At 37.8% G+C, this 17,296-nt stretch overlaps 1 protein-coding gene across 5 annotated transcripts in view; it reads right to left on the bottom strand.

Annotated features, from left to right (window-relative positions):
- Positions 1–16,790, bottom strand: part of LOC144029272 (oxysterol-binding protein-related protein 7-like) — a 39,722-nt gene extending 22,932 nt beyond the window's left edge. For 4 of the 5 annotated variants that reach the window (XM_077535708.1, XM_077535712.1, XM_077535713.1 and 1 more), the window contains exons 1-8: positions 16,659–16,790; positions 8,860–8,976; positions 8,691–8,755; positions 4,753–4,952; positions 4,198–4,341; positions 4,029–4,082; positions 1,254–1,367; positions 557–724 (exon numbers count right to left, since the gene is read on the bottom strand). In XM_077535708.1, the coding sequence (XP_077391834.1) occupies positions 557–724; positions 1,254–1,367; positions 4,029–4,082; positions 4,198–4,341; positions 4,753–4,890 (618 nt within the window). In that variant the 5' untranslated portion in view covers positions 4,891–4,952; positions 8,691–8,755; positions 8,860–8,976; positions 16,659–16,790. The remainder of the gene's footprint in view (positions 1–556; positions 725–1,253; positions 1,368–4,028; positions 4,083–4,197; positions 4,342–4,752; positions 4,953–8,690; positions 8,756–8,859; positions 8,977–16,658) is intronic. The other variant, XM_077535710.1, reaches the window with a different exon arrangement.
- Between the last annotated feature and the right edge of the window lie 506 nt (positions 16,791–17,296).

Genomic DNA, 17,296 nt, shown 5'->3' with positions numbered 1-17,296 from the left:
CCGTCAGTGTCACAGTCCAATACTTTTGCTCGTGTGAAAAATGGGTGATTTCAAACAAAAGGGTGCAATCATCGAAACTGTCAGTCAGATAAAGATGTAAATAAACCGTGAAATAAAAGCTTAAATGTTTACTGTCTCAATCGCATTCTTTTTTTGTGTCAAACTAATTACTTCAGGGTAACAATTGTTTTCAGTTATGTTCTGTGAAACAGCAGAAAATGTATCCTCCCAATTTTCTTGTCCTAGCTTAATTAAGAGATTTCAAACTGACTATGGGAGGACATTCGTTGCTCCAGTCATGCTGAGGCGGGACTTCTGACTATGCTGTGCGCATACCTCCGAAGCATTTCAGAGAACTGAGACATCCTACATACTCGCACCCATCAACAGGAACCCGCAATTGGGGGACACAAAGGTGGAATTGCAAGTATTGGGACACGGCCTATATGTCGTAACAGTAACGGGAAACAGCACAAGTGTGTGACTTTCGGAAGTCTGTGGCATCTACCTCATTGTACACAAACAAACAAACACGCCATTCAAGATTTCTACTCACTGAGGTTCTTTTTTTCTGTGCAAGATTGTGTAAAGCTGGCAGAGTACTGTGGCCAAGAGAAATTGCGTGAAGCACTCCACGTTGGACGCTCAGAGCCTCGTTCTTCAGAAATGCACGATGGGCACACAACTTTTTTATCCAAATGTAAAAGAGCTCATGGCTCTTGACCTAAGAAAAAGCAAAACATATGTCACAGTAGAAAAGGGAGAAAACTAGTCTAATATAACTTGATTCGAATACATGTATTCAGGGCTGTAACTAACTTTCATTTTAATAATCTGTCAATTGATGAATCAGATATTTTTTTAGAAGTTTTAATTTCATTCCTTCTTCAAAAATACAACATCAAATTGACAGTCCAGACATGCACCAACAATGTGATTATAATTCAGTTATTGGTTTGGTCCACAACATGTCAGAAAATAGGCAAAAATGTAAATGCCTGTGTCTGCAAATGTTTTTTTGAATTGACATTTTGATGTAAACACACAGATAATCAGTCTACTTCCATGGCGGACCTATGAGCACAACTGCTACTGTTGAGGGTTTGAAATTCCAAGGATTTGAACCCTTTTAAATTAAATAAGGTGTCATAACGATTAAATGATTCTCAAAAATAATTACATTGATTGTGGCACCTCCACAAGCACTATAAGTTTTGAGTTCATGTGACAAACAGCTGGTCTTTGTAAATTACCATCAGGTGGTAGAGATTGTCTCCAGCATCCAAGTCTATACGTTGAGACTTTTCATTAACAGACATAACCGCAACACTAACATCCATCGAGCCATGAAGTTTTCCTCTTTGAATCTATGAAACAAAGTTAGAAGCAAAATTAAGCATTAAAACAGAGGTCACCAACATAGTGGCCATGGGCAGACCCCAAGGACCACATGAGTAGCCTTATGGACACTTTTAAAAATACCGATCATTTGAAAATGTAAACACTGACAGAGATTAATGGAAATAAAGTGTTGTATGTTGATATGTAACTATTGACTATTTAATGTGAGAAATCCTTCACATGATCTCAACATGAACTTAACTATTTATACAGCGCTTCAAGAACAGGCATTGCTGTATACAAAGTTCTGTACATAAACAAATAAATAAATATTGGTTGTGCAGTAAAGAATAAAGTAAAGAAGGTAACAAAACAAGAACAAAGCAAACATTTTAAAGTGCGTATACAAGGGTTTTTTTTCACAAGTAAATACATTTTACATCAGTAAATTAAGAAGAAGTAGGCAAGTGAATAAAGAAATTTAAAAATGTATAAATAAGTAGACTAAACATCAAATTCATACACACCACAAAACACCAAGAACAAGTCTCATGGTGCGCCAAAATCCAAAGAATACAGATGTGTTTTAAGACGTGTTTTAAAAGAAGATAATATTTAGTGGAAGGTCGTTCCAAAGGGAGGGACCGGCAACAGCAAAGGCTCGATCTCCTCTAAGCCTCCGCTTAGCCCTCGGTACCTCCAATTGTGTCTGGTCTGCTGACCTGAGGCACCGGGCAGGTGTGTAGGGGTGCAAGAGCTCAGCCAGATAAGGTGGGGCCAGACCATTGAGAGATTTGAAAACAAATAGAAGAATCTTAAAGTGGATTCTAAATTTCAAGGGCAGCCAGTGAAGAGAGGCCAGGATAGGGGTTATGTGTTCCCCCTTCCGGGCACCAGTAAGGAGACGAGCAGCAGCATTTTGGACAAGCTGGAGGGAGGACTGTCTGATTCCAAAATAAAGTGCATTACAATAATCCAGCCGAGATGTAACAAAGGCAGGGATTACCATTTCTAAGTGCTGCTGAGATAGGAGATTTTTGACCTTAGCCAGCTGTCTAAGATGAAAAAAGCTGGATTTGACAACAGCGGCAATTTGCCGGTCCAGTTTAAAGTCACTGTCCATCTTGACACCCATCTTGAGGCTGTTGGCTTCAGATATTGTGCCAGAGGACCCAAGTCGGCAGGATGAGAAGGGCCGCTGGGACCAAAGACCATAACTTCTGTTTTCTTCTCATTGAAGTTCAAGAAATTTAAAGCCATCCAGGCTTTTATTTCTTCCAGACAGGACAAAAGAGGTCTGGCACCCAAGGCGAACACAGAATGTTCTGTCGACCAAATAGGATCGAAACCACTCAAGAGCACTACCACCAATGCCCACCTGGTGCTGTAACACCATTAATAACATAAAACAATATTTTTCCAGGTGTTTTGAGCAAAATTGTTTCAGAAGTGTATATCAGACTTGTAGCCCTTCAGATTAATCAGTCCCAAAAAGTAGTTCTCAGTTCCAAAAAGGGTGATGAACCCTGCATTAAGCAAACCAAACGACGACTTCATCAATGATGCTCTCAGGCTGTAACGGAGTTGCACATGGATCATCATTAGTAGTCATCTAAGACATTTTAACGCAAGGTGGTCTCGGATCAGGCCACCTTGTGGTGTGCTTTGCAGTATGAACATAAAAAGCGGCCTTTTTACCTACTTTTCATTGTACTGTATATCATGAAGGGACAAGGCCAAATCTAGGCAACCCTGGTCCTTGAGCCATTGCTGTTTTCCATTATGTAAACTTATGAACACGACTGTGTAGTCAGGGCTGTTGACAACTCCGCACAAATATGTTTTTGCTTCTCAGACACATTTTTCATAATGCATGGATACAGGATACAAAAAAAAAAAGTAAACTAGTTAAAGAAAAAAAATAATCAGATTATAGGTACACTAATGAAAAATCTGCATTACTTTGAAGGATTACATTTTTTGTTCAGTTACAGTGATGCTGGAAGTCCGGCTTGTCTGCTTTCACAGTTGTTTCACAATCTTTCCTGGCGTTAAATATCTAGTCACAACATTCCCTGTCAAGTTTCTGCTTGACATCAAGCAAATGACACAAGTCAAACTGTCCAACGGAAAGGAATTGATGGTGACTGTTTTGGATTGTATTCGCTGGAGGATTTATTCAGTTTATTCAACATTTTTAAAGAAATGCTAGCATAAAGCCTCAACTAAAGTAAATACTCTACTAATTTCCACAGCACTACAATTTGACACCATATTGGTATTACCAATATAATCTACTCAAGCTGTCATGCTCCAACTTTTTTTTTTTTTTTTTTTTACATTTCACTCAGAGCAAACACAGGTCACATAGAGGTTTGAAAAGCTAGTAAATCTACATTCCCTCACAAGAAGTTGTCTTAAGGGACGATGCAACATTACAGTAATCTAACCACTACATTAATAACTGTAATTAATAACTGAAATCACGAAAGCTGAGGCCACAAGACCTGAAAAAGACCTGTAAAAGGCCATCTCCCACTTAAAAGTACGTACAAGCAAAAAGGCGAGGGACATAGTGCAACAACACACCCCAAGTTCCATAGTTATTGGTAAAAAAAAAGGAGTTCATGACTGGCTTTCTTTATAAAGAATGTAACAGCGCAGTGTCATGTATGTTAATGACTTACATCTTGATGTGTCTTTGAATACTTCAGAATTCCCTTCTCCAACAGGAAGTATCTCTGAAATTTAAGAGAACATCGTCTTCAGGAAAAAAAACAAAAAACAAAAAAAACATTTTCAGCCAATGTTGAAGCAGGCTGGAGCTGAGAAACATTTTTATAGAGCTGTATATACCTTGTGCCAGCCCTTTAATGGGTATTTCCGCCTCTTCATCAAAAAGCCCTCACATATCCCGGGAATACTGAGATCCAGAGATGAGCCAGGAACAGAATTCTGCTCCAGATTGTGCAAGTCCTCCATCACTTCCCAGTTCCGAGACTGCATGAAGTACAAATACATTTTAAGAAACTTAAGTGAAATAACCTCCAGCAAGTTAATCTTTCCAAACACATACAAGTGGGTTTATCTGGCGGCTGGAAGGGTTATTGGGGGTGGCGAGGTGGGGGATTACTGCTCAAACGTAGGTTTTGCAAAAGGTAACAGATTGTGACAGAAAGTGAACATTTGCAATTAGCAGTTGAGATTGATCATTTGACATTTTACTACTACAGCAAACGCTTTAGTTTGAAAGTAATGTAATGTGCACCTGAACTGAGGCCAGTTTTCAGAGAACAAAACAAGATTCAAGGTTATATAAGAAAAAAAAATAAAATCCCATACTTGAGGCAATTTACAAAGGGGCCTTAAATCTCTACAAGAATTAGTAACCAGATTTTGCAGTTGAGTTACCTGCTTTGAATGTTTGGAGGAGCCAGTACTGCTGCTCCTGGAGTGGCCAGGTTTGAATACACTGGCTGGGAATTTGTCAAGGCCCGATATCAATGACTGGTTGCTACTAAGCGGGGGAGGGCACACCTGAGGGTCCATGGGTGTAATGGCTACGTGACAGGACTGAGGACTGGCTGTGTGTCACGGCACAGTAAACGGCACTGTGGAGGGTCAACAAAAGCAACAGACGACAGTTACAACTAGCAACAGTAATATCGGATTTTCATCACATTTACTGGATACATTAAGAAAATCTCTCTTCTCAATCTCGGAGATCATAAATTATTGATACAAATACCATACCTGGTTTCTAGATCAATTATAATCATTAATAACAAAATTAAGTGAACAGAATAATGGATCATTGTAATAACCAAGCAGAACTGTAATTTTAAAATCATAAATCTTTTAACTAGGCGGTATTAAGTATTAGACTGTATTAACATTACCAGTGTTGCACCTGAATGAGTTCAATGAACGCCAGTTCATGAACTCATTTTGGGTGAATGTGAACTGAATGTAATGAATTTTTGCTCTGAACGTTTCTATGATGAAGCCCCTTCTGGGGCCCATGAACAGTTTTGAATGCCGTTCATTTTTGTTCAAGGGTGCTAGGTTTTGTCTTGTTAGACGACAATGAGGAAACCCGGGTAAATACATGAAACTAGCCTTAATTTGGCGGAAAAGGTGCCAACCCCAGTGACCACCAACATTCGCAAGGCGTGTATGTCATCAAAATGCGATGCATGATTGCCCAATGTTGCATGCGTTTCGGATTCTGCCATCTCCAAGCGTCATTTAAGCTGTTTAATGACACCCCAGTTGGAGTTTACTGTAAAACTAAAATACACAATAAGGAATTATACACAGAGTATATTTCAATACAAAACATGGTTCGTTTACATAACATTGCTAGTGCAAATGTTCAAATCAATAAAGGATCCCATTCAAATGCTAACAGGAAATTAGCATCAATGTCGGGAGTGAAATTCCTTCAAATAATGGATCACATGCACAAGCTGTTGATACACATATACACAGGCAGGATAACGCTTAGGCAACATTATTTCCTAATCTGTGAAAACTATATTGATACAGTTTCAAATACAACTTTCTGCTATGTCATTGCAAGTGTGTATACTCGACGCATGCACGGCACCACACTGCCTCTAAGAGGTTAACACACACAGCAACAGTCTTATTTAATTGCTATTATTTATAAGAAAGTCACCTTTATTTGTATACTACACAGTATTCTTATTTTACTTTTTACTACCGGTAATTTAAATTTCTCCTTGTTCTTTTAAATTATATTTAAAGTTACATTTGCAAGGATTAAAATATCCAATATCTAAATATAGCCTAGTAACACACATTTCCATATGGCATGGCACATAATATAATCCCTGACGTGCCAGGTTAACCAAGTCTCAAACTTTCAAATATAAGATAAAATATATATGATGAAGAGATAAGGGAAATATAATGCTTATGAATCAAATGGGGTTGGAGGGAGCATCAGGCTTGAATTTCACATATTTACAAATATATTGTTCAACATGCACTGATAAATATGCATGAGGCTATGATGATAGTTTTGAGTAGTTGAGTTTTAGCAGTAGAATAAATACAAAGTTTTGAAATCAATGAATAATCGCTTTATTAGCTATGATTTCTATCTTAATCAAAATAACCATGATTAGTTTTTTCTTAGCAGCAATTGTAAATACAGAAGAACTATAAACTAGTTAATTTTTGGAATGTTGCATTTTGGTATAAAATAAATATATATATATATAAATATATATATATATATAAATATATATATATATAAATAAATATATAAATATATAAATATATAAATATATATAAATATATAAATAAATATATAAATAAATATAAAAATATATATAAATATAAATATATATATATATATATATATATATATATATATATATATATATATATATATATATATATATATATATATATATATATATATATATATATATATATGAACTGAACTAGTTCATTTTTAAATTTTTCAGGTGAACTTTGAGCTAGTTCCCGTAGAAAATGAACTTTCCCAACACTGAACATTACTCCCTTGTACAAAAGACCAGTATTTGCTTTTTCAAATGAAACTATCCCATGCTTTTGAAGCTGCTGGCACTTAGGAGACTCTGCATTCCTCAATGCTTTTGAAAGCTGTAAAATGTGGCCTGTTCAGGGTGGTGGTGGCATCCCAAAGTGACTAAAAACTTGGGCAAGACCACATTCCGAATGCAACTGATTATCCTTAGGCAAAGTGGACATAGTACACGTTATCACATTAAAATTGGGTAAATCTCATTTTGTGATTGATCATTATGCTACAGCAGCTCTACATGGAAGAATAATGTGGCGGCATACTAGCAAGCCTGCATTAGTCGAAACAAAACAAGCACAATTGAATACCAAAACTACATTTCTTTAAGTCCATAACCATTACATAATGCTGTTTTAAAAAAAGGAACATTTGGAATGATCAACCAAAAGATGGTCGTCATAAATATTTCAAACTTTTATGGATTAAGAAAAGGCCATAAAACAAGGCTGCTGAATGTTTTGATCACAATAATTGTGTAGAAATACAGCCATTGTGGGTTTTAAAGGATACAACCTCTCCCACTCGGCTTTACTTCGCACCCACATCACATGCTGCATGTCTGGAGAGACCGCCACAGTAAATCAGGCATGACGTTGTCAGCAATTTGTCTTTGTTTAAATATTCTAATTTTCACAAAACATGAACAAGATTTGTGCAGGGGAGTGGGAGACCAAATACAGTCTGTACACAATCTAGAGACATATACAATCATCTCTGAACAATGCCCATGAGTGGAAGCCAATGCAAAGGAGATTTCTTGGAAATTGCCATCTTACATATATCCAACTGACCATTGCAGGGGATACGGACTGAGTACTGTAACAAATACAAATAAATTAAATAGATAAATACATTAAATAGATAAGTAAATTAAATTAGACAGATATACAAATAAACAGAAATAAATAAATTGGTGCCTCGGTTGAATGTTAAATATTTTCGAGATCCATAAAACTGTGTTTAAACCTTAAACAGCACAAACTAGGATACCAAAACCCTATCATTTCAAACTTACTGTGAAAAATGCCTACAAATAAGCTTTAAACATTGGCTAAGGAAAGTAAAAACAAATGATGCAGACTCCACAGAACCTTCATATAAAAAAAAAAAAAAAAAAACAAGAAAAAAAACACAAGCCAGGCTAAGCTCCTCCCTAACATACAAGGATCTTAATTATTAAACAGTTGAGCTGTATCAGTCAAACATATACTTCCTTGATACTAGTTACAACTCCCTTATTAGTTTATTAGTCAGGCTTTTGTCTTGAGACCTGAAAGATATTAAATGTTTTGATTTATTTTTTCAAAATTAACTAAGGATGAGCTCCAACTTGGGGTTGGGTGGGGTGGGTGGGGGTGGGGGGGTGGGATTTGTAAATAGTGTCTCTGCAATACATGCCTTATGTCATCTGTCATGATCACTCTAGGTTCTATCCTTTACATTTAAGTATCAACTTTGGATACTTTTCCAGTTGCAAATCAATATATTTAAAATGCACCGTTTCTAATTTCAGATAAAACAATTTCAAATAATCCATACATTGATTTATTAATCAGAGGACAAAGTTTGATCGACTCAATAAGTGACAGATGGAAATCATCGTTCAATCAACTCCAAATATTGGGACACTTTTCCCCCATGACATTAAAAATACATTTAGTGAGTCTACTGTAAAATTAAGCCACAGAATGATCACATTGAGGTCAACACAAAATTAACTCATAAGACAAAATATTTCATAAAAACACACCTTTTTCAGTCTCTCTGTCGATCTGCGCTCCAAACAGCCCAAACAAAATGCCTTCAGCTTCTCCCCTGGATAAATGAAGAGCAGAAAACCAGAAATACCTCCATGAACTTTTCTACAGCATAGTCCTCTGACAACTTTCCCCAATACAGCATAAAGAGCAAGGCCACACCTGAGTGAGTATGTGCTTGCCAGACAGGTACATATCATAGAGGAGGAAGTATCTGGGTGGGGCTGAAAGTGGATGACTTCTAATCTTCACCTTACCCAACAGGCCTGCCAGCTCTGACTTCAGGGGAACAAAATAAGTTAGCACCACAAGACAAAAATTAGGAATGAATTCTCATTGGAATCTAGCGGAATTGGGTTTAAGTAAAATAATTATGCAACAACTACAATGTCTTAAACATTCTCGTATACACTATATTGCTGCTAAAACAGAAGTCCAAGTAACTACGAATGTGTCAATGAGATTCTTCTTGCTGGTCCTATGTGAATACAGAAATATTTGCAGACAATTAAATGAAGCATTGAACAGCATTACTAGTGGCAGAACAATATGGGAAATCTACAAGATTTCAGCGTTACCAGCTAATGGAGCCAATTTTAAGGTGATGTCTTAAGAAAAACAAAATAAGCAAGAAGGCTCAGCCATCTTATATGTAAACTGCATTGAGGTAGCAATTCCTCTGCAACTCTTGTCATTTCTATGAGGTAGATGCCACGGAATTTCCAGCCGCTACCGCGACACACCGCCAGTGTTCCAACACTCGCATCCCCACCTCTGTGCCCCCCAACCACGCGCAGGGTGTCTCAGCTCTCTGAAATGCTTCAGACAACTGAGAGACACTACACACTTGCACCCGTCGACAGGAACACGCAACCGAGGGGCACAAGGGCGGAAGCGCAAGCACTGGGACGCGACCCACATGTCGCGAACAGCAACTGGAAACAGCCCTGACGTGTGAAACCTGGAAGTTTGAAATCCGTCTCTTCCGTGGCATATACACCATAGCGGTAACTGACTGATGACAAAATCTACAAAGTAACATTTCAACGAGTTTGCCAAGATGCCTGGGGTGGCCTCAGCATTGCATCTCTGCTTTTTGCAAATGATGTGGTTCTGGTGGCTGCTTCAAGCCGCAATCGCCAACTAACTGTAGTGGTTTGCAGCTGAGCGTGATGCGATTGGGATGAACATCAGCACCTCAGAATCCGAGACCATGACGTTTAGTTGGAAAAAGGTAGAGTGCTCTCTCTGGGTTGGGGATGAGACCCTGCCCAAAATGGAGGAGGTCAAGTATCATGGGTCATGTTCACGAGTGAGGACAGGATGGAGCGGGAGATCGACAGACTGCTCGGTGCAGCTTCTGATGTGATACAGACTCCGTATCGATTTGTTATGGTGAAGAAGCAGCTGAGCCGAAAGGCAAAACTTTGGATTTACCGGTCAATTATGTTCCGACCCTCACCTATGGTCATGAGCTGTGCCGTGACCAAAAAGAACAAGATACATGCGGCTGAAATGAGTTTCCTCCACACGGTGTCCGGGCTCTCCCTTAGAGATAGGGTGAGAAACTCAGTAATCCAGGAGGGACTCCGATTTGAGCTGCTGCTCCTCCACGTTGAAAGGAGCCAGTTGAGGTGGCTCGGCCATCTGGTTGGGATACTTCTTGGACACGTCCCTGGAGAGGTCCCCAACAACGGGAGGCCACGGGGAAGACCCAGGACACGCTAGAGAGACTGTCTCTCGGCTGGCCTGTAAACTCCTTGGGATCCCGCCGGAGGAGCTGGAGAAAGTGGTTGACAAGTCTGGGCTTTCCCTGCTAAGGCTGCTGTCTCCACGACCCAACCACGAATAAGCGGTAAGGTAAGTAATGGATGGATTGATGTTAGCAGTCCGAAATCATTTCCTCTGTTAATAGAGGCATTGCTGACATAGTAATGTGTCCCTACCACATTGCGCCGATGACCAAATGTCAACATATTATGCAACATTTTCACCTCTACAATGGCAGCGCTATTCCACTTAAAAATATGTTGTTTTGAGGGCTCAGTATTACAACTGCAGTCATCCTAGCGGCTCAGCAGTGAGGTAGTTGGTGAATCATTTGTTTTTATTTTCTTCTAGGTTTGTTAAATTAAATTGTTTAAGTGGTTCGAAAGCTTCTTCTCCAAGCCTTTTTAAGTCAGTGATTAATCAAAATTCTAAGATGTGATTAATCTGATTAAAAAATGTAATCGTTTGACAGCTCTAATATATATATATATATATATATATATATATATATATATATATATATATATATATATATATATATATATATATATAAAATCCTCTATTAATAAATGAAATCTTCATTTTAAAAACTGCAGCCTCAGTGTAAAACTCGTGCATGGCGCCACTCTCCACCCCACCTCCCCGTCTAAATCAGTAGATTGGCTCAATAACAATGGACGTGGTATGGTTTGTGTTCAGTAAAAATTCCAAGAACAGTTCCAAATGTGTCACAACAAATCATGTGACATTACTCTCATCCTATTGGCCACAGGACCATAAACTGGATGACAACATCAAGATTATGAGAACACTATCTGTATCTACTGTAGAGTTAAAATCCTGTCCGGCTACATTTTACCACAGTGATCGCATCTCCAGTCTAAACATAAGTTAACCCAACATTTCCTCCATAAAGTACCCTAAAACAGCTGAAATATACCCTGGTATTTTTTTTTTTAAATTAGCATAGCTTAAAATAATTTACTTTGGGTCATTCAAAATGGTTTACTGGCACTCATTTCACCTCACACTGTGTATTCTCTTCTCAGACTGGTCACAACTTTTTTAGTTGTGCCCTCTGGTGGAGAACAAAATCCCCACGTAAGAAATTACACATGATAAAACAAGCCTTGGTTTCCCCTACACCTCACTTTATAGCCAGAACCATCAATTTACGTGTTAAATTTTTTTCCCTTGGCTTTTTTAGGACACCTATTCCCAAAGGCCCTACATCAAACAGGAGTGTTAATGGCACAGTGTGTAATAAATGACCACTAGATGTGGCTATATCACAGTATGCAGCCGAAGCGCATTTATTTATTTACAAGCACGCACACTATGGTGGCGAGAGACCGCACTCCGCAAGCCTATCACCAATTCTTAATTTGCGAGCGCAAACGGGCATCTTGGCGAGTGGCAGCGACTTGGCAGCCAGTTTGAAGCCTGCTGAGACACGCCGAAAGACCGAGCGATTTAGCCGGAGGAGCTAACAAGAGCGGGTAGAGATCCATAGGCTGGAGTAGCTAACAAGAGTGGCTAGCATGAGAAGCTAGTTTAAAAAAAAAAAAAAAAAAAAAAAAAAAAAAAAAAAGTGCTAGTAAAAAATCTTCCAAGAGCAAAGCAGAAGGTGACAAGTGACAGGAGCCTGAATAACAAGATTTGATAATGTGAAGCCTTGAAAACAAATGTGCAGACCAGGGCTGGGTATTGCCACCAACCTCACGATACGATACGTATCACGATACATATGTATCCCAATACTTGCGCTTCAAAGCGATACGTATCCCAATATTTTACATTAATTTACTTGCATTTTATTATAACAGTCATATGTATACCTAAAGGATATGTTTATTATGCTGGATGACAAAAAATGTTTTTGTTAGTAACTCTTCTGGCTTACCACCAAGCGGCATGCCTGGTCTAAATATGTACGTATTGCAGAAAACTGAGCATTTTTCACAGACACACCGGGAAAATTTATTAATAGGCATGAGCCGATATGAGCAAAAATTTTAAAGCATTAAAATTACAGCTCTAAAATGTGCTTATTTGAAATATTTGGGGAACTAAAAACAGCATTTTTTTTTCCATGTAACACATTCTATTTCATTTTTAAACAAAATATAGGAAAATTCGTGCATTATTAACATTCACTGCCACCCAGCAAAAATGCATTATTTGACGTCTTTTTCCGTCAATGGCAGTCAATGAGTTCAGATGAGATGTAACCAAAATTGACGGATTTTTAAGCAAAATTTGCCTTAAAAAAGAAAAAAGGATGCTGCAATATAATCACAAAATATATTGGCACATTGTGTTTAACACATTCACTGCCAGCCCAGCAAAAATGCATTATTTGACGTCTTTCTCCGTCAATGTGTTAAGATACGTGCCATGTTAAGTTTATAAGTAAATAAATGTTGATATTCTTCCTCTGCTTTAATTTTTCTTAGCAAGACAGTGTCCAATCACTGGTGAGCTATTTTTGCATTAATTGAAGGCAATTAACTTCAAAGAGGCTGCTGTTTTTTGTTTTTTTGTTTTTTTTTTCCTATGTTTCAAGCTGCAAAGGCACCCGCGTCTACTCTGCTCCCACTTCTCCTGCGCAACTTCAAAGAGGCTGTACACCCTTGCGTCAACTGCCTATTTAAAGTTAACGAGCAACATTGATTCTGACGTCTGCGTATCGATACATGCATTGTAATGAGGTCCGCAAAGATATATTGCCTATCGATTTTTTTAGCACACCCCTAGTGCAGACTGAGTACACAAGGCCCTTCTCAGTCCGTGTATTTTGTGAGGCTTCGCATTATCAAGCATTCGCTGAAAGTGCGCAAGCACACGCCAGAAGGTGGGCACTTACCATCAATCAGCAATTCCAGTCAATGACGATGCCCACCTCTGCAATCCATTCTACACTAGATTTACTAGTGTAGCCTACTACTTTGTGCCCACCTTAAAATAAAAGACGTGGGCCTCCAAATAAGGTCCAAAATTGTGTGCAATTCCCGGAAATTCATGGATCCCAAAATGAGCGTCACCCAAAATTTGAATGACGCAAAAACCATGTGAGCTAGGAGGCTCAAACTTTTCTTTTTTTGTACATCATATGGTACAAAAGTAATGAAAATCATGCAAATTGAAGAAGTGTCACTGGGAAGGGTGTGTGTTAATTGACATGGAATGATGGAAAATACAGTATGTATAGATTTTTTTTTTGGCAGCATGTTGGAGATTTTAACAAAGGGCCAATCTCCACTGTTGACTAGGCTCAAAATGTTACAGGTGTTCTTCCATCATTCCTTACAGAAGACTGAAGGTTTTGTGCCTAAATTGATTGGTATTGACAATTCCGAACATACAGGTATTTCTCATACTTCCCCAATACAATGCAATTCCATGCAATTTAAATGCTTCCTTTCCACTGTGTAAACAAATGGCAGATTGTATTGCTTTTGCTTGTGACTATCATACGGACCACACAGATTGTTATAGTAGTCAAACAACATATCAACTTTTGAAATTAAACTAATCCTCACAAATCAAATCACAACGATCTAAAGTGCAACGCTTTTCAATGAGCGGAGAGCTTTCTTCCACCAAATTGACCACCATTTGTGACTTGTGATGTCATCTCAGAATTGTCCATTTGTTTATGATTCTCTAACTTTATTTTGCAGGTCCACTGAAGAAAAACATCCGACCACCACCTAGCTACTCTGAGAATACGGTGGGTTTTATGTTCATGAGTTGTTCAGCATACTGTTTGGAGTTTGCCAGAAACGTAACCTAGTTTTCAACAGCTTATAAAATATTTTCTTATATCTCTTGTTCTTCTGACCATGATAGGGGAGCTTACATTTTTTTCTCACCCAACACCACTTCATAAGTTTGGTATGACATTACACAACTTAACCCTCCTAATATTGTTGGGGTCAATTTGACCCCACTCATATAGGGTTAAATGTGTTTGATTTAGTGCTGTCAAAGTTAAAGCGTTAACTAATTCATTAATCACAAAAAATTATCGCATTAATCATTGTATTACCACAGATTAATCACACTATTAATTTTGACCGCAGATTATCCTTTTTAGCCGACAGTGGATGGTTACGTTAAAGGTACATGCATTAAAGTAAACATATTTATATATTTATATATATTTTAAATTATGCAAATAATTAATTCATTAGAAAAAGTAGGATGAACGTCCTCATAACATTAAATGTCGAAAAAATTAACACATAACAGGTGCGCTTCAAATTTAGCGGGCAAAATATGTTAGGGAAAAAAAGCATTTTTAAGTGAGTGATTAATCATGATTAATCAAAATTCTAAGATGTGATTAATCTGATTAAAAAATGTAATCATTTGACAGCTCTAGTTTGAATTTTTGAGGACAACAAGAGGTTTCAAAACAGTAAGTCTTCAAGACAGTAATACTATCCTATGAGGTCATGGAGCCGGTTTTAGCCTACCTCGTCAAATCAGCATACCCGTATAGCTGCCTTTCTGTAATCTCTCTGTTACCCTCATCCTAACCTCAACCCGAACACCTAACCCATTATGTCATTTCCTACTGCGCATGAACAAAAGTGTGAGATATGCTACTTGGTTGGGAAACGGGACCACTTGAGACAGCAGAACTGTTTTACAAGTCAATAATATAGCATTGCCACAAACAACATTGTGGTCTTAAAAATCAATTTGGGACAGTGATGCAGATTTAAAGCTGCTCTCTCTAACATTCTGGCCAAAACTATTTATAATACCCTTTTTATTTGACAATTTATAACTGAAACAGCTTCTAATTGGTAGATTAAACACCTTAACTGTTCACAACGACTCCTCCTGCAAGCCTCTGGCCAGTAGTTTTCAGACTGGATTTGGGTTTCAATTTATTATTTTTTGTTTATATAATCACTCACACAAACCTACATCATGTCACACATGGTCTCCAAGGCAGAGAAGTGAACCCACGCCAACCGGCACAGAAGGCAAGTGACGGTTCCACTCCTCCACCTGGAGATTCGGGTTTCAAATTTCCCGCCCTCTGTCTTCGGATGTGACGTCATGTGCACAGTGTCAAGGTCAATGTTTATTTATATTGTACATTTAAATACAATTTAAATAACACGACCAAATGTGCTTCACATATTAACACTATGATAAAATAAAAATAGGAAAGAGAGAATATAAATTAATAAACAATAACATGGTGATATCAAGGTCAGCTATCATACGTATAAAATGAAAATGATGTAAACACTATTAAAATCAGAAATTAAAATAGCACTAAGATAAAACACAATAAAGAAAAAAAAAGTTGACAAAACAATGAAATGGATGTGTCCATCTCAACTCGTGTTACACGCCATCAGTGTAATGTGGAGGGTGTGTGCAATTTAATTTATCGTCAACAGGTGGCAGTAACGACTCGAAATTGCGAAAATACGAACACAAAATTAACATTTGTTTGAGTGAGAGAGGAAACCTTTTAAGTAGAAATTAAAGTCCTACACAGTAGCCTACGTCCTAAAAATAAATTCTTTTGTGTGACTATTTAACGCTTAAAAAAATACCGATGCCATTAGGAAGCTTTATACTGCAAAAGCTGTCATTTGAAATGGCACATTCCTGACATCTTATTGTATGATGTGTGTCACTGTCACCTCTGACAGGCGCGTGTAATCAAACCGGTTCTCCGAAACTACCTCAATCTGAGTCATTCGTAGAACACGATGGAAAACTTCCAATATAGAAAACTATTTAAAGACAGCTTGGTGCATATTTAAGACGGCGGACAGCCTATTTTATTAGTCGTTGTCTAATTGCATTTACAGCAATATAGGTGGGGAAACGTAAATTTAGTTACAAATATAAGCTACAATAGTAATTCTAAAACCGCAATTGCAGTCTGCAATGGTCTCATTAGATTCACGCAGCTGGTGAAAGCGTGCCAACGAAGGTGTTAATAAGAAACACATGAATAAAATCACTTAATCACCCACGTTAAACTCACGTAATCACTTAAAATGGTACGACACATACACGAGAGATTACATATTGTAGGGTGTTAGTGATGTCAAAATTGAATTGGCGCTTACAGTCAAGGATCAACGCGTTCCGGACGAAAATAGCCTACTAATCATTTCTTAAATGGTTGAAAGCATGCGACAGTTATTTACCTGAAAAGCAGCAGTCGGCTGAAGCAAATTCACCTCCTACACTAACCTACTAGTTGAGACTGTGTCGTGCCGGAAGACTGGATTGGAGTTTTCCCAAAATTCCCACCAGGTGCGCAAGCGGACAGGTGCACCATGGGAGTTATATAAAAAAAAAAAAAAAAAAAAAAAAAAAAAGGGTGGGGGTGGGGGGTGAATTTGTTCAGCTGTTTACAAGTCACCTAGACAACACAAACAATTATCCTAAAAAATAATACTAAATTAAAAGGCAACACAAGCTACATTTTAAGTTTCATACCTTTTCATGATACAGTAAAATAACCATGGTCTGAAACGTCTAAAAGAATTGGTCATTCCGAATATTTCTTATGGGTTGCTTGCCTCTATGTGTATTTTAAATAGATGTATTTACACTAAAAAAAATAAAATAAAACAAAACAAAACATCGGTTTCTCCACATGATTTTGATTTTTTTTCCTATTTTGATATTTTTTATGGATACTTCTGGAATTGTACATTTTCCTGGAGACACTGATGTGGCTCATTGCATTTCCAGTGGGGTCAAGCCAGGTACTAAACTATACTATATTATACTATACTATACTATACTATAAAGACAATAGAGCAGAGGCATTTCTGTT

The sequence above is a fragment of the Festucalex cinctus genome, chromosome 1 (assembly GCF_051991245.1).
Source record: "Festucalex cinctus isolate MCC-2025b chromosome 1, RoL_Fcin_1.0, whole genome shotgun sequence".
Taxonomy (NCBI): domain Eukaryota; kingdom Metazoa; phylum Chordata; class Actinopteri; order Syngnathiformes; family Syngnathidae; genus Festucalex; species Festucalex cinctus.
This window is presented reverse-complemented; position numbering and strand designations above follow the sequence as displayed.